Below are 22,861 nucleotides of genomic sequence, written 5' to 3' on the forward strand. Positions count from 1 at the left end.
TGGATTTTCCCTGAAGTGTTTTTCCTCCACATTAGCCGTCTATCATCATGTTTTTAGTTAATTGAGCTGAGTTGAGTTTGGTATGTTTTTTTTTCCAACTTATAAAACTCATAATGCACACAACAATAAGGCATTACTTTTGAAGCTGTGACAAACCAAAGCAAATTTTGATGACCAAAAGGCCCTTTTAACACTTTATTTATAAAGATTTTCCATGAACATACAAGTCATTACCATGAGTTGTCTTCCAAGTTGCAGTAATGTGCAAAAAATAAAATTAAAATAAAGGATACTGGAGACTAACAAAAACCAAAACAAAGAGATCATATTGAGAGAGAGAAAACAAAGCAAAACAAAACAAAAAACAAGGAAATGATTAAATAAATCTATAATAACAGTCTATGATAATAAAAAAAAGGTACCTACCCTTTTAACGTTAATTGTTTTGTACTGTTCTCTTTATATTTATACATTGATAGTTAAAGAAACAAGCAAAACAAAATAAATGTATATAATGTGTAGGCCTACCAAAAAAAACTCATACACACACACACTTCCATTACTCTGTTTTATATCTGCCAATCACCTTATTTTAAAATGAGTTTTACACATTTTCGAAATATTCCACAAATTAACTCTTTTGTCACTTTTGTTTTGTCTTTGTTTGTTTGTTTGTTTATTGACCACATTATAAGCATTTAAAAAAAAAAAAAAGCATAATCAAGTATGGTTTAATGCCAAGTAGGTTTAACATAGGAGGAATTTTTTGTGTGTGTTTTGTTGCATTGACAAGAAACATAAATATAGAATAGGGGGAAACAAATAAAATAACAATATTAAAAAAATACAAATTAAAAACGTGTTTCTTTAATTCATTTATTCTATTTAATCAGGAAGTCCCATCGAGACCGAAAAAGCCAATCAAAACACAGTTAAAATGCAACAAATACAACATATAATACAACAAAAATCCACAATAAAACAACAACTATTCAAAGATAGTGGCCTCTCAAGAAAAACAAGCACATGTCTCTGTCACCACATTCTTTATGATGCCTTTAAATTCATCAGTGGATAAAAGTGTTTAAGATGCTTTTTAAAAAGTGCTCCCACTTTTTTTCCAGTGTATAACTGTTTAAAATAAAGGAGCTGGACAGAGACTGTGCAGATATAGTATGGGCTGAGCAAAGGTTCAAAGTATTCAGAGTAAAAAGATTTTTAAAAAAGCATCTGATCTGTGATTATGACTAAGATAATGATGCTGTCTCTTCATCCTCACCAGGGAAGGAAGGGCAAAGCGCATGGTCAGTTGCACAGCAGCCTCCCTGGAGCCGGCGGGGACCGGTGTGTCTTGCTCAAGGACACATCAGCAGCAGCAGGGTGGAGGACACGGGGTGGGATCCTAGTTGAAGCTTAAACATATAAACCAGTGAAAAGGGCACATTTTGGGACTGGAAATAATGGATGTGATTATAGAAAACTGATTCCCCTCTGTGTGTGTATGTGTGTGTTTGCAGAGGGTGACTGCAGCGCCCCCTTGTGGTGCAACTCGCATTTCCGTGACGTCAATTCAGCACTGGGAAGGAGACAGCTCCCTCCCCCAAAAAACCCAGCGCGCCTCACGTTGCATGGGTCCCCGGTTATTGATAACACAATTTGCCCGATGGGATCCATCCCGGTAACGTGAAAGTCGTGGATCCAGCGGCTGGAGAGACCACAGAGAGCCAGGACCGAAGGAAGAAACAAACGATCTGCTCATTATCGCCGACAAATAGCAAGCCGAGCCCACCCCTTCACTTGACAACGCGACATCAAGCAGGCAGAAAGGTATGGGAATGTCATACTATCCGGTTAAATGCTGATAAAATCAGGTACCACAGGACGGTGAGGTATGATGCTCGGTGCTTGGTGCGGTTGCGTTCACGCCACTCACACTGCACCACTCAACTGATGCTGCCAAGAAACCAATCATCGTCGATGAATGCTGGAAAAATCATATTTTTGCAGCACATTACGAAATATGTGTGTTGATGCCAACGTTGAGTAAATGTTGAGACGCTGCGGCAGTTTGACTTGGCATGGACCATAGTAGGCATCGGGCGCTTGCAATTCATGCACGTCGGTTATGATGCTGCTGAGTGTCATCATCACATCCTCGGTTATTTAAAGATTGATCTTCCTGCGTTTGTGTGTGTGTGTGCGTGTGTGTGTGCACTGCTCCTTCGCACAGGCCCGGTGCTTGTTTATTGCCCGTTTTTTCACGCTCTCATTTCGCTCAGTCGTCGTGGCTCCTCTCATGCAGTGGTGCAGTACAAGAAATGGAGCTGGTGTAAGATATGTGAATTGGGTACATGTGCTCTCTCTCCCTCTCTCTCACACACACATGCAGGCACGCACGCACGCATGCACGCACGGACGGACCGACGGACGGACGTACGTACACATCCACACCGAGGCGGTTATGCAATTCGTCATATTCTTCAGATGCACACAATGCTCCTCACTTGATGCATGACGAGCGACATATGGGAGCTGCTGAGTCGCTTTGCTGTGATGTTGTCACACGCTGATGCCCCTCAGAGGGACACTTAAAGAACAGGTGACAGCCTTGGCCGTGGACTGCACAACCTCCTCTGGTAGATTCATTCATAAAGCCCATCTCCACTCCGGGTGATGGCTCCACTGGGCAGGCTGGTTCTCCCATTCATGCTGTAGACACACAGAGAGATGAGGCTCCCCTGCATGATTCAGACAGGACCTGGTTGTGGAGATGGAGTGGTTAAACTGGGGGACTGGCTAGGTGCCCAACTCACAGCACGACTCCACTGTTGTGGTGTTTTGCATTGCTTGAGTAAAAGAAAAGTTAATGCAAACTTCAGTTATTTCTTGAAGGATCAAAAGAGACTGTAGAAGTCAGAGTTTGGAGCAAGTCTTTATTTTGCAAGTCACAATTCAAGTCAAGTCTCTGCACTCAAGTCCCATGTCAAGACAGGCAAATCCCAAAGACTAAACTTTGTTGTTGCGTCTCTGCACAAACAGATTTACCTTTCATCTAATTTTCCCCAACTGGAGTTAAGTACCATAACGTTAGTTCTTCATGGTTCTCTCCACCAACTTGCCAGGATGCTGTCAGCATGCGTAGATTTTGGGGAACATGCCCCCCTCAGTACTTACAACACATGCATTTGTCCCTTCCAGTAAAAAGAATAAAGTTGCAGAGGACTTTTCTTTCGAGCACGACTCATTGACACAGCATTGTCTCTTGTAAAGTACGTAGTGACAGTGTGCAACCTCAGAAACAATGGTTGCTATTTGCCATGAAATGGAATGAAGATGAAGCAGCTACACATGGTAGAAACAGGAAGTAGCAGGACATTTCCAACATAAATTGATGCAGAAAAGGCACGTTTAGGTGCCTAAAAATTCACAAGGAAATTTATGAAGGCAGGACCTTCAAATACCCCAGTTAATATGTGCCCCCCCATGTTGAAACAAAAGTTGTGCCCTTGGCTGTTGGATTGGTCCAAACAAAGTGAATCTGGGGAATTAAATGTCGACTTGCTGGGAATGAAAAGCGTTAATGTTAATTGATTCAAGAAGTGGAGGGAAATGATTTGATTTGTGGCACATTTTTAGAATAACATACTTTTAAATCTTTAGGCTTGGGGGACGGTATCAAGTATTTTCAAGTCAAAAGGTTGGAATTAAGTCCAAGTCTTTTTTGATTTTGTCAGGTTGAGTCTAAAGTCATCAAACTCAAGTCTGACATGAGTTCACTTCATGTGACTCAAGTCCACATCTCTGGTAGATATGCTTAAATGGGCCTACCAGGCACAGGACCAGGGTCTCCTCTGGCCTCCTCCTGCAAAATGTCACTCAAAGAGACATGTACTGACCAGGAAGATACTTAGAATAACCAAAAACAAACATAACACGACAACAAAGAGACACAAACAACTACAAAGAGATGCAAAACAGCAGCAAAGAGACAAACAGTGGCTACAAAAAGGGGCAAAACAACCAGAAATGACTGCAAACACAAGAGATGTAATATGACTGTGACACAAAATGAGTACAAAGATACACAAAACCACAGAGAGATGCATAACAACAACAACAAAAAGTCTGTGTGTCCTCTCCTATGTCAGAGAGGTGGTGGGGCCTTTTGCATGCCTGTGCCCAGAGGCCCATTGTCTTATAATCCGCCCATGCTGGTAGAGGTAAAGGGAGCAGTCGTTCCAGCATTGTGTCCTGAGCTGAAGTTAATCCACACTTGTTTGTAGCTTGAGAAGCAGTAAACATACTGTTAACACAAATATGGAATATGGCTGCTGATTATAAATCATTCTAATGCATTTCCTGTCACAAATCTTCTTCTTCAGGCGTACGTCTCATCTCTCCACCCTCCATCCACCCTGACCTGCTGTGTTGGGGAAACCCCTAATGAGTGGGACCTGTATCCATGAGCCCCGTGCCCCTTCCCCCTCCCTGTCAGGCTTCAGCACCCCCATCTCAGAGCCCCCCTATCGAAGACTCGATGGAGACACCCCTGCCTGCACCCCCGAAACGGACCTGACCCCCACACAGTGTGTCCTCCGTAACGTGCTGTCCATCGACACCGGTGGACCGGGGGCGCCGGGCGGCAGCAGCCCCACTCCCAGTGATGGACCCTCAGCCCACTTTGACAACAGCGTGCTAAAACTACATGAACATGAGGCCTGCCAGTGTGGCGGCGGGGCCGAGGCGGGGCACAGTCCAGAGGCTGGTGCCGTCAGGAGCCAGTCGGAGAACATTCGGCTACAATCAGGAAGTGGAGGTTTTTTGGAGGGACTGTTTGGCTGCCTAAAGCCAGTGTGGACCATGATTGGAAAGGCCTACTCCACTGAACACAAACATAGCCATGAAGGTATGTGACAGTAAATGTTTCACCTCTGTGCTATCTGACATGACCCTCTGCTGTGCTTTGGATAAACACCACAGAACAAAGTCAAAATCTTGTGACTCAAACATGACATCCATTCACTACATGATTTATTATGGTGCCTTCGTAACCATGGAGATGCACTATAGAAAATAAATCTAAGCTCATGGATGAAGCTTCAACTCCAGAACTGTTCAGACCCTTTATTTAAGTACCAATACAACACTCCAAAAATACACCTGCATTTAAAATCCTACCTCAGTAAAAGCACAGAGATTTTTTTTTTAAGAGATTTTTTGGGCGTTTTTGCCTTTAATTGATAGGACAGCAGAGTGTGAAGGGGGAGAGAGAGAGAGAAAGGGAATGGCATGCAGCAAAGGGCCACAGGCCGGAGTCAAACCCGGGCCGCTGTGGCAACAGCCTTGTACATGGGGCGCCTGCTCTATCCACTAAGCCACCGACGCCCCAAGCACAGAGATATTATTAGCAAAATGTACTCAAAGCGTCAAAAGTTAAACTACTTGTTCTGCAGAGAAAAATACACCTGTGACAGATATATTATTACACAGTACCTTATTAGACTGTTAGTGATGCATCAATGCATAAGAAGCTGTTAGAGAGTTTATCCACTTCATTAAAAGTGTAGTTTAGTCCAGTAGTTCCCATCCTTGGACTCAAGTGCCTCTAAAGGGTCACAAGATAAATGTGAGGGGTCATGAGATGATTACTGGCTACCATAGCGTCACCCATTGGTTTGTGGACTCCCGTTTTGAAGCTTCAAGTTTGGCATTATGGCCGTCGCCATCTTGATTTTTTTGTAGCCAGAAGTGACCGTATTTGGGTAAGAGGCTGTAGCTGTGGAGGAGTGAGGACTGGATCTGACTGAGAAGTCAAAGACACTATCGGCAGAGCTTGTCACTCAAAGCAGCCTGCCCTTAATTATGTGTAACTTTAAGCCTTAATAAAATGTAAACAGTGAGTTATATAAAAATTCACGCCCCATACAGTTGTCATGAATGTTGAAATTAGATGTAGAGGCCAAAATAATTTTTGTACCAGGCTGTAAACTTGTTTATTTCTGCTGTAAAGTTGGGCATTTTAACATGGTGGTCTATCAGGACTGACTGGTTTCTGGTGCCAGCCTCAAGTGGCCATTTGAGGAACGGTAGTTTTTAGCTCTTCGAGGTTGACTGTTGCCCTAGTTTTTGCAGCGTGCCCCGCTCTGTTGGCACTAGTCGGCCCTTGTCACCTGTTTCTCAGCTGATTCAGCGTGTTGAATCAGTGTCAGAGACAGTGGAGCCTGTCAGTTAGAGGAATCATGGCAGTTCAGCTCAGTGCACAAGAAGAGAAACGGAAGTGAGGAAAGTAAACAAATGACTAAAGAGGGTGTGAGATCGAAGCAAACTTGTTAAATTAGGTATGATTATATTTGTAGCCACTGAGCTTTCTAGCAGAAACTGTAATCATTTGTGGCATTGTTCGTTAGCGCATGGTAAATATTCTTTGATCCTTGTGTTGTTAATGTGCTAAATGGCTAAATTGCGTCTTGAATTGAACCTGTTGGTCCTCAGGTTTCCCTCTCTAAATGACAAATATAGACTACCGCTGCCTGCTGGTATGGAGAGTCATTTCCTCTGTTTTTATTTAATTGCACAATAAAGTGATTACAGGACAAGAAAAGACAGGTACAGGGACACGTGAACAGCAAAAAGTCATTATTTAAAATAAGAACAAGACAAACAATAAGAACAAACGGGACAAAAACTAAACTGTCCAGGGTGTACCCTGTCTCTCGCCCAATGACAGCTGGGATATAGGCTCCAGCCCCCCGCGACCCTCAAGAGGATAAGTGGTTACGGGAATGAATGAAAGTCCTAACTAATGGGTATACAGTTAAAACAATGAGGTGAAACAAACAAAAAAGCAAGCAGAAAAATAAACTAAGTTATCCTCTTGTACACAGGCACAGAATGTATGTGCTAGCTGGCCATTGGCTGTGGTCTTTGTGGTGTGTTCAGGTGCAACTTTTTGGCTGGGACACAGGTGACGTGAGTCAAAGCAACAGTTGGCCTTGGTTGCCACTAGTTGTTTCTAAATTTTTTTGTTGAATATTGGATGATTTTACATCTTTGGGCCTTCAGTTATTATTTAAATGAACCATGTGAGAGGTTTAGAAGGGAAATGTCTCTTTGGTGGTACTATAAGCTCAGACATCTGCAACATGACATGAGGCCACACTGCTTTATTGTGAGGGGTCACAAGCCAAAAAGGTTAGGAATCACTGGTTTAATCTTAAACATTTATTTATTCCTGATCCATAACTGCTTGTCCTGGTTCAGGGTCGCAGGTAATTTTTGACAATTCATTGTATTTCTTAAGCTTATCAAGTAACTGCAGCTAACATAGTGGAGTAAAATCTACTATATTTACTGCTGAAATGTTTGAGAGTAGTGGCATAAAGAAGTGGAAAACACAAATACTAAACTACAATCACTTCAAATTGAATTTATGTACCGCGCTTGGGTAGGTTTACTTAATTTTCCAACACTAGAACTCATTATTTTCATTGCCTCCGTGTCCTGCTGGCAGCATCACTTTGTTTATGAGTCGGTTCATTCACAGTCATCAGCACCAGTGAGTTTTCACAGCTGGCCAAGGGGAAGCATCATGTGCATCTGCCTGGGCTGCAGCAGCCCCTCAGAGATCTCGACACTTCAGTGGACCTCATGAAGAATTGATCTGCCTGTCTCTTTTATTCTGCCCAGCTCGTCTCTCTTTAGCGACCATGCTCTCACAGTCGTTTAAGTCGTGTCAGTGTGACAGATGACAGACAGATTAGACTGTGAGTGGATTGTTGTTTCCCTTCTTATCTCTGGATGGAACTGTAATGCTCTACTGGATAAGTTATCAATATACCATTTGTTTGAACATGGCAGGCACTTTGTATGACGCAATGGTGTCCTGCCAGCCCATACTAATGTGTAGCGTGGATGTAGCATTTGCTCAGCAAGCCCCCTGATTCCTCCCGGCCCAAACTGGCAAGCATGCATTTGACATTTGGAGGCTTTGCAGTGTATGATGGATATAAATTAAGTCATTACTCAAAGAATGCTGCTAAAAAAATCTGTTGCAATGCCTGTGTCAAAGTGGAAATAGGCAACTTTTCATTCCCTCCTAGCGTTTCCAGGTAGTGTTGTTTTTGGCCAGTGTTGGAAAGTAGTTAGTCTCGCACACCAGACCTTTCTCAAGAAAAGAAAGGTCTGGCTGGGCCGACTCTCACTTTAAGATTGGAGAAAAAAACGCCCCAGCTGCTTGTATTTCTTTCAACCAATCACAATCGTTCTTGGTGGTGCCACAGCAATGGTGCGCTTGCAAAAATATTGCCGGGGGGAAACAGGTTTTGGTGTAACACGCCCACAAAAATAACGCCTACAGGACGCGAACCATGGCAGAAAAATGGCTACATCCCCACAAGATCAAACACCGCAAAAGTTAGTAAAGGACGTGTTGAAAACTGCAACCGGAGGTGGTAGGGCGGGACTTCAGCGGGTGGCTCGTTCTGCCCAATGAGAGGCTGATCTATGCAGCGAACTTCCGCCCACTCAGACTAGGAAGTAGTTAACTACATATAGTTCAACTAAAAGTTTAACTACTTGGGTGTCAGTTCATTCATTCATTCATCTTCTAACCGCTTCATCCTCTTGAGGGTCGCGGGGGGGCTGGAGCCTATCCCAGCTGACATCGGGCGAGAGGCAGGGTACACCCTGGACAGGTCACCAGACAATCGCAGGGCTGACACATAGAGACAGACAACCATTCACACTCACATTTACAGCCAATTTTAGAGTCACCAGTTGACCTGCATGTCTTTGGACTGTGGGAGGAAGCCGGAGTACCCTGAGAAAACTAACACTGACACAGGGACACATGCAAACTCCGCACAGAGGGGCTCCCCCACCCTGGGGTTTGAACCAGTAACCCTCATGCTGAGAGGCAACAATGTTAACCACTGCACCAGGGTGTCAGTTTAACTACATTAATGCCATGTGCTTTGGGACATGTAGTTTATGCAGTTAATTATAAACTACATATTCATAGTATTCTCATTATGTTTTTTGCCGTAAAATATGGCACAGTGCCACAGCTCATTGGCCGCAGTTGCAGTTGTCACCTTGTAGCCAAGGTGTCTGTAATCAAATACTATAAATTTCCCAAGATTGTTAGCATTGTCCTGATTCTGACCCAACAATCGCTCCTTATCTTCTCCACAACACATCCTCAGGCTGCCGAGGTGAGGGCTGGCCCACACTTTTCTCAGCGTCAGTTCATTTGTACCTCTGTGTAACAATATGAGACTCCAGGCTAAGATTGTAATCATTTCCCATGATGTGGTTTGGATAAAGTTAAACCACTTTTTGAAGCTAGTTTCACCTTGACAAGCAATTTCTTTTTATCAAATGTCATTGTGAAGTAGCTTCAAGTTTGGTAAACATCAGTTTTAATGCAGTTTCTCTGCACTGTTGTTGGCGCTGCTGATGCAAAGACATCCAGTTCACTTTCTGTTTTCCTCAGAACCCAGCAACAGGGCTCTATTTCTTTTTCTGGGTAGTGTTTCCACAGTTAGGTCTTTGGGTGGCCAGGGCTCGGAGGTAGAGCGGGTTGTCCACTAATCGTAAGATCAGCAGTTCAACCCCCAGCTCCTCCAGACTATGTCAAAGTATCCTTGAGCAAGATACTGAACCCCAATTTGCTCCTGATGGCTGTCCCATCGGTGTGTGAGTGTGTTAAAAAACTAAGTAGCAGGTGGCACTTTGTAAGGTAGCCTCTGCCTCGAATGTGTGTGTGAATGGGTGAATGTGACTCGTAGTGTGAAAAGCGCTTTGAGTGGAAGACCAGAGAGGCGCTATACAAGTGCAGTCCATTTACTTCAGTTGTTCCATCGTACACTATTTCCGCTACGGGGGATAGTACCTGCAAAGAACTTACACTGATACTCTTTGGTAACTGGGGATAGCTACTGATAGCTACCACGGAAAACAACAGTGCTATCCTCTTCCTGTTTTGGTTGTGCACTGGCATAAGCGTCAATTGTGTATCTTCAGTTCTTTTTTTAAATAAATTGAAAATTAGGAATTATTTTCCCGGTATTGCCTCAAAATTGATCACGTGTGTTCCACAAATCTTCCCTGGGTAAACAGAGATATATTGCACATTTTGAGCATTTGCACGTGTTCTTGTGATTGTGTTACGTATTAGCAATGCGTAACACATAAAACGGGTCCACAAGATGGCCATCAGTGAATATGAGCGAGTTAACTTGTTCATTCCTCCATGATTTTTGACCACATGTTATGGAAACACTTTGCCAAGCTGCTTTAGATAAGTGTCCAACTGCCTCTACAAACGATTTCCATAATTTTAGGTGTCTTAATCTCCGGTAACGAATGAATTCAGTCATGTTATTATGACTGAAAGAACCATAGCCATGTGCTCACTTTGAAACTACAATAAATGTTCCTGTTTTGTTCCTATTTGCCTTTTGTCTTTGAAACTTCCAGCATGTGATTCAGTGCACTTCTTTATTTTCTGTGAAGTCTAAACAAATGGCTGCATGCTCTTTGTCCATGGTGCTGACATACGTGCCAAGATAGAAACAATTAAAGGTGTTTTCACTGCTCTCGTCGTGCATTACCTGCAGCATTAAGCACTGTGAATGTGAGAGAGCTGTGTCTGTTAAAACAGTTTTCAGAAGCATGGGAAGTCCTTGAGGTCATGTCACATTGCCATACCTTGACATGTGCTGAAACACAATGGTTGATGCACTTCCTTTGTGCCTTAAATCCAGCCTTCATTTTCTGGGAGATGGTACCCAGTGGCAGATAGTAAAAGCGAGGCTTATAGGGAACCAATCTAAATGCTGATGGTGTCATTATTCTATAGCCATTACATTAGGCAATCAACATTTATGTTATAATGACAAGTCTTAGCCCAAACGTTGCTATTTCCACTTAAATCCTGTGTAACGCTTCATGCTTTTACATTTATTCATTGAGTTTCTTTTTGTGGACTTGTTGGTCTGAGTTTAGAGTCCTGGGAGGTCCCTTTTGAGGAGATCTCCGACCTGCAGTGGGTGGGCAGCGGGGCACAGGGGGCCGTCTTCCTCGGCAAGTTCCACGGAGAAGACGTGGCTGTGAAGAAAGTCCGGGACATCAAAGAGACCGAGATCAAACACCTCCGCAAACTCAAGCACCCCAACATCATCACTTTCAAGTGAGGAAACTCCCAGTATCCTGCAGGGTCATCCTGCGTCTAACTGCATCACTCTCTCGTGCTTTCCCTTTCTGTGCTGTGTTATCTGACTGCCGTGCTGTCTTCCAGGGGCGTGTGCACCCAGGCTCCTTGTTACTGTATCTTGATGGAGTACTGTGCCCAAGGCCAGCTGTACGAGGTGCTGAGGGCGGGCCGTAAAATCACCCCCTCCCTCCTGGTTGACTGGTCCATGGGCATTGCAGGTGGCATGAACTACCTGCACCTCCACAAAATCATCCATCGAGACCTCAAGTCCCCAAAGTAAGTCCACGAACTCAACATGAGAGATTCATCCAACACCAAACCTGAACATTTATAATCGATTCCTTATTATTTCCATGTAACCTGATGTAATCTTGCTTTTGCAGCATGCTGATTACACATGATGACCTGGTGAAGATCTCAGACTTTGGCACTTCAAAGGAGCTCAGTGACAAGAGCACCAAGATGTCATTTGCCGGCACCGTAGCTTGGATGGCTCCTGAAGTAATTCGGAATGAGCCAGTGTCGGAAAAGGTGGACATCTGGTACGTCTGACATTTAACAATCTCACACACTGATCTTTTCTATTTTACAAATACATAAGCATGTTTTTTTCTTGACTGGTTGCAGCGATTCAGCATTTATCTCAATGTACTGTACTACAGTAGGAGAGCAGATATTGTATCAATATGGTTAGTTAACAGTTTATAGAATAAAGCTTGCCTTAAAGGGACAGTTCACCTCAAAATCACAAGTACATACTTTTCCTCTTACCTGTAGTGCTATTTATCAGTCTAGATTGTTTTGGTGTGAGTTGCCAAGTGTTGTATATACCGGCTGTAGAGATGTCTGCCTTCTCTCCAATATAATGGAACTGGATGGCACTCAGCTTGTGGTGCTCAAAGTGCCTGAAAAAATACCTTTTAAAAGCTCAATAACAATGTGTCCTTCTACAGATCAGTTTGCCAGTCTGTCGCTCATGCGGCATTTGAAGATAATTACAAGCATGGCTGTTCTTGGCTTTCAACATCCGATAGTTGACCACGAACATTTTCATCACGTCTTGTCTCGTCAACAAAAATGAAACATAGATTTCATCTTGGTTTTTATAATCAGTATCCATTTTTAGGTCATCATCGTCTCCTTTTTGTCATGGAAAAAAGGTTGTTGACAAAAGATTTTCATCATAGTTTCCGTCAAGGAAAATAAACTCTTTACAGGTCACGACCCGTTTACTCAAGATAATCCACAGACCTTGTTCTGAGCACTTTCATGTAGGAACTATTTTCTTTCTACCGAACTACACCCATCAACAGTATCAATGCTGTAGAGCGACTATCCAAAAAGCAAAAATATAGTCGCCAAGAGGCTAAGTAGGGGAAAAACTTGCCGGACGCGCTGGCATGTCAATAAATCTTCGCTCCAAAGATGTTGCGTTTTACATATTTATTGCTGATAAAACAAACAGTGAAACACCTTCCTGAAGAAACTTCCCCCCCTCACCCTCTCAGTTCATTCATAAGAACCGCCCGGTGAAGAACAGCTGATTTTACTACTACCGCTGCTGACGTACCACCAACACCACGTGACACATCCTCATAAGTGACCAAATATGGCATGCAAAGAAACTTAATACAAAATACTACAATAACAATAGCTGGCACCTACAAATGCAAAGAAGGAAGCATGCATCTACTTTGACGAGAGATGCTTGTTAGAGTGCGAGATGTAAACATTAATGGCGTCCTCCTCGGCTGAGCTCAGTGTTGCTAGGTAAGCTAGCAGTATATGCACGGTTCCTTCTATGCGGTGATACGGTTGGTGGGTGTAGTTTAAGTTTAGAGTAGTAGAAAATAGTTCCTTCATGAAACTGCTCACAACAAGGTCTGTGGATTATTTTGAGTAAACGGGTCATTATTCCTGGAAAGAGACATTGCTGGTGAGTTTTTTAGATGTATTTTTTTTTGGCACTTTGAGCACCTCAAGTCGAGTGCCATCTAGTTCCATTACAGTCAAGAGAAGGCAGACATCTCTATGGCTGATATCTCCAACACTCTGCAACTCACACCAAAACAATTTAGACTGATAGATAGCACTACAGGTTGAGGAAAAATATGTATTTCTGAATTGGGGGTGAACTGTCCCTTAACTTTAAGGTCCTTTGGAGTGGTGCTGTGGGAGATGCTAACCGGAGAGATCCCTTACAAAGACGTGGACTCGTCTGCCATTATCTGGGGTGTGGGAAACAACAGCCTCCAGCTGCCCGTACCTGAGAGCTGCCCGGACGGCTTCAAGATCCTCCTCAGACAGTGCTGGTGAGTAATGCCTGGAAATGGAGAAAAACATAATGAGCGCAGCAGAGAAGACAAGAGAGGCAGAAAATGAGCAGATTAGAGTAGAAGTGAGAGTTAAGAGTAGATGCACGGGGAGGCGTTAGTCTGTGGTTTAAGGACTTTATTGATTTTACAGTGCCTTGTAAATGTGCACAGCTGTCTTCCCTGTCTTGGACTTGCAGGAACTGTAAACCCAGGAATAGGCCCTCTTTCCGTCAGATACTTCTTCATCTGGATATAGCGTCAGCTGATGTGCTGTCCACTCCGCAAGAGACGTACTTCAAGTCACAGGTATGGTTGCTTCCTCAGAGCCCCTGTCTGACTATGGAAGATGTGTAGAAGCACCAAAAGACACACAAGTCATACATTTAAATACACAGACAAATACACAGGCACCCACATCGTCCAGACTTTAGCTGCCATGCAAAACAGAAGTGGTTTTAAAGTTAGCTCTGGCGAGACGGAGCTGGTTAACAGAAATGTGCTCTCATCAGGCTGAATGGCGAGAAGAGGTGAAACAGCACTTTGAGAAGATTAAATCTGAGGGTACTTGTCTCCACCGGCTCGATGAGGAACTGATCAATCGGCGCAGAGAGGAGCTCAGGTCTGGATTTGTTTTTTATTTTTGGATCTCACATATATGGTCAGATTAGTTGCAATCATAGACTGTATGTAAAGATGAACGACATGTCTCCAATTCCTCCTACTGTACAAAAATGAAACCTGAATACAGGCTGCTGTCTTGCGCTTTTGACATCATTTCAAGCCAGAGTATCCCTGCAATACATAGCAAGATGAAAATTGATCATTCCAGCATGATATTCCCAGGTTCTCTTCTAAATGTGTCCCAGTGCATCTGCGCGGGGAATTAAAGATGAAGAGTGAGTGACCATGTGTGGTGCCGTGCAGTATGTATAAGGTGCAGGGAATGGAGAGTCCAGTTTAACTGTTAAGCATCCTAAGAGCCTGTGGGAGTAAGCTGTTAAGCAGTCTACTAGTCCTAGACTTGACGCTGCGGTAGCATTTGCCTGATGGCAGCAGTTCAAAGTGCCTGTGGAGAGGGTGTGAAGGATCCCCGATGATGCTCAGAGCCTTGTTCCTGCATCGACTCTGAAAAAGTTCCTGGACAGAGGGTAGTGGCACTCTGTCCATTGATCCTCTCTGCCGTCCTCACTAATGTCATACCAGTGTTTCATAGCATCAAATGACTAAATGGAAATAAAGTTATAGGAAAATAAACACTTGAACAAACACCAGTGTGATAAGGACTACCTAAAATGACAGAAACATGGAGGAGGCGATGTTTATGACCGCAGCCAGCCACCAGGGGGAGATTGAGATGCTATGGCTTCGCTTTTAGACAGCTGTCATGCCGTCCATCTTTATATACAGCTTATGGTTGCAACCAGTGGATGATTGTACTTTTACTATGTTAGCTGACATGTATGAGGCCACTTTCACCGTGTCCCATTTCTCTGTGTCATTCCTTTGCCCGCCCATGTGGATGAAATAAGTGCCTTGAGTGCATGTCTATTGTGGAGGATTCGGAGTCTCTCATGCGGATGCACAATGCCGGTAATCAGAAGCCTCTTTTCTTCTCAGGCATGCTTTGGACATCCGTGAGCACTATGAGAGGAAACTGGAGAGGGCAAACAACCTTTACATGGAGCTCAGCGCTGTCATGCTGCAGCTGGAGCTCAAAGAGAAAGAGCTGCAGAGGTACATCCATGAACACACTGGGTATACGTTCTTTACGTATTAATAAGCCACAGTGCATTTACACTTTGGTGTCTTTTTTTCAGGAGAGAGCAGTCTTTGGATAAAAAGTATCCAGGTTTGTTTAAGCATCACAGCTCCAGGCAGAGCAGCTCCTCCAACTCCATGGACAAACTCATCAAGAAGAGAAACGTCCCACAGAAACTCCCCTCGGGAAAGAGGTGTGTGATCTCATTTCAGTCGTTATTTGATGAAAGATTGATGCTGAAATGAATATTCATCAGGGCTGTGGATTGTAGTTGTTGACTAATCCTTCCTACTCCTCAGGCCAGACATCCTCAAGTCTGAGGTAATCATTCCCAAAATGGACTCCTCAGTGATGCAAGTCACAATCCCAGCCTGCCCCAACAGAAGCTCCACTTCTCCCAGCCGGTCTCGGAGGGTAAAGACCCGCCATCGCAAGCCTGGGAAGGGCAGTAGTGGGGACCTGGCTGGACTTAAGGCGAATCAATCCTCCCCTAATAGGGACACAAATGCCCAGGCTAACAGCTCCACCACTAACACCTCCAAGCAGCTCCTGGAGCCCTCTGCAGCCCTGCGAGGCCTCAGCCATGAGCAGCAGCAGAGGCAGCTATCCTCCTCCAGCCCTGACCTCATCTGCACCACGCTGGAGGCGGAGGGGCAGGGGAAAGGGGAGCCCTCTGTGGGCGGGCTGGAGAGAGGGGGGAGCCTCAGTGCCTCTGCAGGGTTAGGGGGATCAGAGGCGGGGGCAGCTGGTCTAGATGATCTCACAGAAACCCCTCCGCGCAGTGACACGCCGAGTGAGGATGCTGCGTCGTTCCCGTTCTCCAGCAGCCCAGACTCGCCGTGTGGGAGGGGGGCGGCAGCAGGGCGAGGGTCTCTTGGATCGCCACGTCTGCCTCATGATGGGGAGGATAAAGAGGAGGGAGCTGGAGCTGTCAGGTTGCCCCGTGGGGCATCAGGGGGGATTGGGAGTCAGCACCTCACTCCGTCAGCCATTCTGTACAGGGCAGCTATCACACGCAAACAGGTACAGAGATATTTGTACGCACTCATCAGTGTTCCTCTGGTAATGCTTTGATCATTCTCACTCGTGCATCTTTCCTGTTTCTGACTACAGAGGCGTGGAGTGTCATCAGAAGAGGAGGAGGGTGAAGTTGACAGTGAGGTTGAGTTACCACGGAGACGGTGAGTAACTTGCTGTCCTTCGTCATTGGAAAATTCCCTCAAGCCATCTTCCCTCTCTGACAGATTCACTGATTTATTCAGAGAACAAAGAATCATTTTGATTTGCATCATAGCTTTACAACATTAATTCACTGAATTTAAACCCAGTTCTGTTTTTAATCTCTCCAGACGTCCGACGAGCATCACCAAGTGCCAGTCGGTGTCCACCTTCAGCTCAGAGAACCTCTCGGTGTCGGACGGTGAGGAGGGCCACACTACTGACCACTCCCACAGCGGCACCCCCGACGTGGTCAGCACCAACACAGACGACAGGTTGGACGACCGCAGCGACGACCTCCTCTCTCAGGGGTCGGAGATCCCGGCGGACAACACTGATCCTGCGCAGGCTTCCGACGGCCTGTCAGAGAGAGACGGAGCACTGGGACAGGCCAAAGCTCAGCTGGACGCTGGGCAGAATCCCAATGAGGTAAAGCAGCTCCTCCACAGAGGATCACATGTGTCAGGTTGAGTCATCTGAGACTGAGGTAAAACAACAACCTAATACATGGCTCACAAGTTGACAAAATATAATACAAACAAAGACAATAATGAATTAAATTAAATGAGGAGAGAGGGAGAGAGACAAAAAAGGAGGAGTTAAAAGGCAGCATTCACTAAGTCAGCTTCATAGGGTCCTAAATCCTTGAGAACAGGTCAGTTTTGCCCTTAAGTAAGTATCTGATCTTCTCTAAGCTCAAAGACATCAATAGGTCTCTAACCCAGTGTCTTAATGGTAGAGTGTCAGGGGATTTCCAGTTAAGCAGAATAACCCTAGCTAGGCTACTGCCCTACACTGGGATCCAGACAGTGGTGACCTCACTGGTAAGACTCCAAATAGAGCAATACATGGAGAGGGTTGGATATTTGGTTTGTATATCACAGAGACATTTAGATATTTTATCCCACAGTTTAGCTACTCAGGGGCATCTGATGCAGGTGGCGTCAAAATTAGGTGCAAGAAACACTGATTTGTAATGTGAAACTGCTTTATTTGGTGTTCTTACTGGTTTTAATCACCTGCTGTGTTTGTTTAGAAGAGAAGGAGACCTCTGCGGATAATTCGGCTCCTGGTAAAAACCTCCTGAACAATTGAAGGAATTCTAACGCGTAGAAGTTTCAGCTGGTTGCAGTCTGCAAACATCACTACTAGATGCCACTAAATCCCCCCAAATCTTACACATTGGACATTAAAAAACACACTTACAACCAAAGAGATACAATTATACATTATTTCATATAATAGCAATGATCTGAGGGAATTCTTCTACATTCTACATTTTTGTCTTGGTGCTTTTACTCAAGAAAAGGATCTGAATTCTGCCGAAAGCACTTAAAGGCACCAGGGATGCACAACATTGGATTTTTGCAGATATCCGATATGCCGATATATAACAGCTCGACAATAACCGATCCCGATATCGATATTTCCATATATTATGAAAAATTATGCAACTCTATTGCTCAAATCCTCTGACTGAATATACCTCATTTTTCTGGATGCTTGTGCACCAGTTTATCTATCTACTTTATGGTGGTTTAAGAAATTTGTAACAGACGTAAAAACCTTTAAAACTCTGACAAAGACCTGCAGTGGTCGAAACATCTTGTTTCTTTTAATGAATTAGCCGCTACAATAAAGACTTTTTAATATTTCCTTCCTCATTTTCTATATTTTTGGAGTGCCTGGGTTGCCTTTCTGTGTATCCTGTCATTTCCCGTTCTCCACGCAAGGTTTTGATCGCTTCTGATATTTCATTATAAAGCCATTATCAGTTGATATGGATGGCGTGCCGATATAATCGTGCATCCCTACGAGGGACAGTTCAGCCCAAGATCAAAAATAGATATTTTTTTCTGTTACCTGTGGTGCTGTTTATCAGTCTAGTTTGTTTTGGTGTGAGTTGCCCAGTGCTGGAGATACCGGTCATAGAGATGTCTGTCTTCTCTTGAAAGTTATGGAACTAGATGGCACTCAGCTTGTGGTGCTCAAAGTGCCAAAACATTTTTTTAAAAATTAGACAGCAATGTCTCTTTACAGAAATCATGACCCACTTACTTAAGATAATCCACAGACCTTGTTGTGAGCAGTTTCATGTAGGAACTATTTTCTTTCTACCAAACTACACCTGCCAGCTGCATCACTGCACAGAAGGAAGCCTGTGTATTGGATTTTGGGATGAACTCTCCCTTTAAACAGGATTTTGAAAGCAGAATCTTTACTGTACTGAGTATTTCTACATTGTTGTATTGGTACTGGATCTGATTTCACACTGATGTCACACTGACTGTCTGCTGCAGATCATGTATGACATCATTTTTCCGTGTCCCTCCCTCTTTAGAGTCGGGCCCTGTGCGATGACTCCGACTGCGACAGTGCTGAGCTGGATCAGTCAGGAAGTGGAGAGCCCAGTCGTCCTCCCAGTGCTGGAGCGTGGGTGTCGCCGTCTCAACCCTATCAGGGGTCTCCACAGGCGCCCCACACGGGACCTCCATAGATCACTGGACGCTCGTAAAGCCCTCCAGCTACCATCACAGGCGTACACCAATCTGTCAGTGCAGTACATTACTGTTGTCATGAAGGATCACACCTACTACACTCAGACTATGACAAGTTGACTTATGGTGTCTCATAAGTTTGTTGGCTGGCAAACCTACATCAGATGACATAGGACATTTGTCATAACCTGACATCAGATATTTTGGCAGCTTGTGACATCAGATAAATGTCATTTAAGTTCAGTAGGGTTTTTGTTTTAGGCAAAACTGTTACCAAGGTAACCTTAGGCCACTGCTCCAGTTCAGCAAAAACCCTTCCACAGACGCACACGCACGCACAAGATACCACACTCGTTGTCCTTTAAACACTCTAATCCTCACTCTGGGAGCATCCTCCATGATACTCCACACACTAATGCATCAAATACTAATGAATAATAATGTAAATATCCATTACATACCACATGAGAAATATCTAACTTTATTTTATTTGTAAGATAAAAATGTAAGACTAAACGGTATGCAGCCCTGTGAACAAATGCATGACTACATGTTTATAATTTATGGTTCGAATGTGTCAGTTTTATATTTTGTGAAAGTTTACACTTTTTTAATCCTGAAAGTATTACTTCAGTTATTTTGTTTTGGTTCTTTTGTTAATAAATGTCAGCACTCAAGAAAAAAAAAAAAAAGGAATGAAAATCTCACCAAGACATCGATCATGATGCATAATTAGGATTCTCAGTAGGTGATATATTATTTTTTTTAACCCTCCTACTACTGAGTTTCAAATACACATAAGACACAGCTGAGGTTTTTTATCAAGCTTATCAAATTTGTGACAGGACGGGAGACCTGCGGGTTCACTCAAATGATTGACTTTTAATGTCTTCTATTAGTCGGATGTACATTTGAAAGGGAGTGTGTTCATACAAACGACCTCTGACATGCACTAGCACTGATAACCACGGTATTATCTGAGCATAAAACACCACTGAAGGTGCTTCAGTAAAAGAGTACTCCACCTGTTTAGCATTACACTCCTTTACAGTGAGCAGTTTAAGAAACAAAAATGCAGCAGAACCAGAGATATCATCTGTTGTATTCCACACACTCTTCCTCATTTTAAATAACAGGTGCCTACATTACCCACAATGCAACCCAACCGACAATAGTTGTGTCGGAGATGCAGTTTGTGTTATGCTAGTGGCAGCTAATATGTAGCCAGAGACGAGCAGCGGGCTACAGAGGTCAAGTGAATTCACTTCTTTTTAACTCCACACCTCCTTCAGACCAAATCAAGGCTGACTCAAATTACATCACATGAGGCAGTTTATTTGTATAAAAACCACAAAAGGATTTATACAACTTTTTAAAGGGTGGGTCCATTATTTTTAGATTTTAGTCTTAAAATGGTTCTGTAGCTCCCCAGTGTGGTTCCTCATGAATTCAAATCCGAATATTCAAATTTTGGTCGATGTAAGTATGTTATAGCGTCAAAATGTTATTTTCCTGAGCCCTTTTTGAAACGTTTTCCCGTGTGACTTGACGTCAAAGACCTGCACCGTTCCAGTTTTGCAAACCATCACCCCCAAACCTCGGTATTGTAACTTACCCGTCCAAACCAGATCTGCCCTCATCCGTTAATACAAGTCCCGCGACCTGACACATGATTAAACAAACCGTTTTGCCGTTAGGACATGGTCACATGAGCGAATGCAGGGGAATGTCCATCACTTGCTGAGGAGGTATTCACTCTGAATGTAGGCGGTGCCAGGTGTGCAACCGCAGAGAGCTAGCTTGCTAATAAATACAGTGAAATATGATGTTATCAGTCCAGTTTCCATTGTCTTAGGCTTTGCCACGGAATGTTTTATATAGCCTTTGAATAGAAGTGAACGCAAGGCAAACATTCACCAATGTTAATTGCGTGCATGTGTGATCATGTCTATACTCCGTTTTGCAAAATGTACTGTGCCATGCAGATGTGCACTCGCTCAGTCAGCTCCCACTTGTTGTAATGTAAAGTGACACAAAGATGGCCGATTTTGAGGTTATCATCCGTCCACATAGCTAAAGTAACTGTCCTGTTGCTGTCAGTCAGCTGCAGCCTCAGCTCTGGAATGTTGTGTCGAACATCCTCTGCATATTTAATCAGTCTGCCAGGAGATACAGTTGTTGGATCAGGCAGAAGCTGCTGAGCTCAGGCACCTATGGTTATTTTTGTTCTCACCATATGCCCACCACATTTCCATGCCCCACAACTATTTTGCAGGTTACCCAGCGGGTACCAGGTGAAGTATTATAACTCTGCCTGATGGGTTTCTGCATGATGACGTAGCCCGCCTAATGTGCCTCTTTGTGACTGAGCCAAGCCTACTTTGAGAATTGTGTGTCATTGATCTTCCAAATTAGCTCTTCTAACCCCCTAACCAGTGCAGAAACAAAAAAATGTACTGCTGTGGACGCCACGTTAGTTTAGATCTTAGAGTCACATAATCACACAAACTAACTTCACAGTCGAGGCAACGGTAGACCAGCAACTCCCGTGTTCTGCCAGGTAAAAGCATAGATACCAGCTTCAGTTCCCCGTCGGGAAGGACTATCTGACGGCAAGGAAAAGCAGTCAAGACATCGCACTAACAATGGATAAGTACCTCAAACCTCACCTCAAGAAATCCAAACTAACCCTTTCAGTGCTCTCTGCTCTACATCCCTGCTTTTTGCTAACGCCTGATTGGGTGTTTCCATTTGAAAGATCTAGAAAAGAGCAGATGGACCCGCCCTTTACATCTGGATGTGTAAAATCAGCGTTGTTTTCCTTTAAGTAACGAACCAAAAGGACTCCTGTAGTTCACGATGTTGACGAGCTTGATAAAAAACCTCAGCTGTCCCTTTTACCCTTTAAGATAACTACAGAAGTAGCCAGATAAGGAATAGAGCACTTCTCTGTGGTGGTTACTAGTAGAACAGTAAGTATCCTTTGGGTTTGAATAGAAATGTTTTGTTTTTATACAGCATTGCACATTGTACCTGTAACATAGGAATTATATCGAAAGCAAAATATTATGAGCAACAATAAATAATGTATTGGTTAAAAAAAAAAGAAAGTGTGATGTTTGTTTAAAGAGATGGGTCGTGTCATAGCTACAGTTTGTTGCTGCATCACATCGTAAGACAGCTGAACGAGAAATAAATGACTATTTTCAATGACTTTAAGCATGTCCGAACTGCTCCAGTGTCGTTTATTAACTCACAACTTTCATACGGCTACGTTTAAATAAAAGATTCCCCACAATAACACAAACTAACCAACCGACTGAGGCAGCGGTACGCCAGCAACTCCAGTGTTATGCAAGGTAAAATTTCTGTGTATCAATGGAGTCTGGTGGCTTTGAAGAGAGCAATATCAGGGCTACAGTTCCCCAACACAAAGGGCCATCTGACGGGAAGGAAAAGTGGTAAGAATATTACATTGACTGTGGTTGAGTACCTCATGTGACCCCAATTCAAAAAATCTGAACTTAGCCTTTCACTTAATGTACTGCAGCTCTGACCTCGGTCACTGCTTTCTGCTCATGGCCAAGTGGGCATTTCCTTTTGAAAAGCTTGGAATAAAATGCAGGTACATATACATAATATACAAAATGCAACTACAAAACACAAACACATAAATAATATATTGTGTAAAAAAAACCTGTATGTTAAAAAAGAGATGGGGCTATGTTTTGGGTTATTAAAAAAAATCTGAGTTTGACAACAGGGTTCCTCCACATTTCCCTAGACAAAATTTCAAAACTTTTCAAGTACCCATAATAAAATTTTCATTGCCATTCACAGTGTATAAAACCAACTT

General features: G+C 43.6%; 1 protein-coding gene across 1 annotated transcript; it reads left to right on the forward strand.

Annotated features, from left to right (window-relative positions):
• The first annotated feature begins 1,550 nt into the window (after window positions 1–1,550).
• Window positions 1,551–22,175, forward strand: map3k12 (mitogen-activated protein kinase kinase kinase 12). The gene is made up of 14 exons (XM_050065035.1): window positions 1,551–1,827; window positions 4,383–4,906; window positions 11,008–11,191; window positions 11,300–11,491; window positions 11,599–11,757; window positions 13,369–13,527; window positions 13,728–13,836; window positions 14,040–14,149; window positions 15,148–15,264; window positions 15,348–15,482; window positions 15,589–16,312; window positions 16,403–16,470; window positions 16,639–16,936; window positions 18,849–22,175. Exons 2-14 carry the CDS (start codon window positions 4,444–4,446, stop codon window positions 19,002–19,004), a joined length of 2,874 nt encoding a protein of 957 aa, XP_049920992.1. The 5' UTR covers window positions 1,551–1,827; window positions 4,383–4,443; the 3' UTR covers window positions 19,005–22,175.
• Window positions 22,176–22,861: the final 686 nt, after the last annotated feature.

This window comes from Epinephelus moara, chromosome 16 (genome assembly GCF_006386435.1).
Source record: "Epinephelus moara isolate mb chromosome 16, YSFRI_EMoa_1.0, whole genome shotgun sequence".
NCBI classification, from domain to species: Eukaryota; Metazoa; Chordata; class Actinopteri; order Perciformes; family Serranidae; genus Epinephelus; species Epinephelus moara.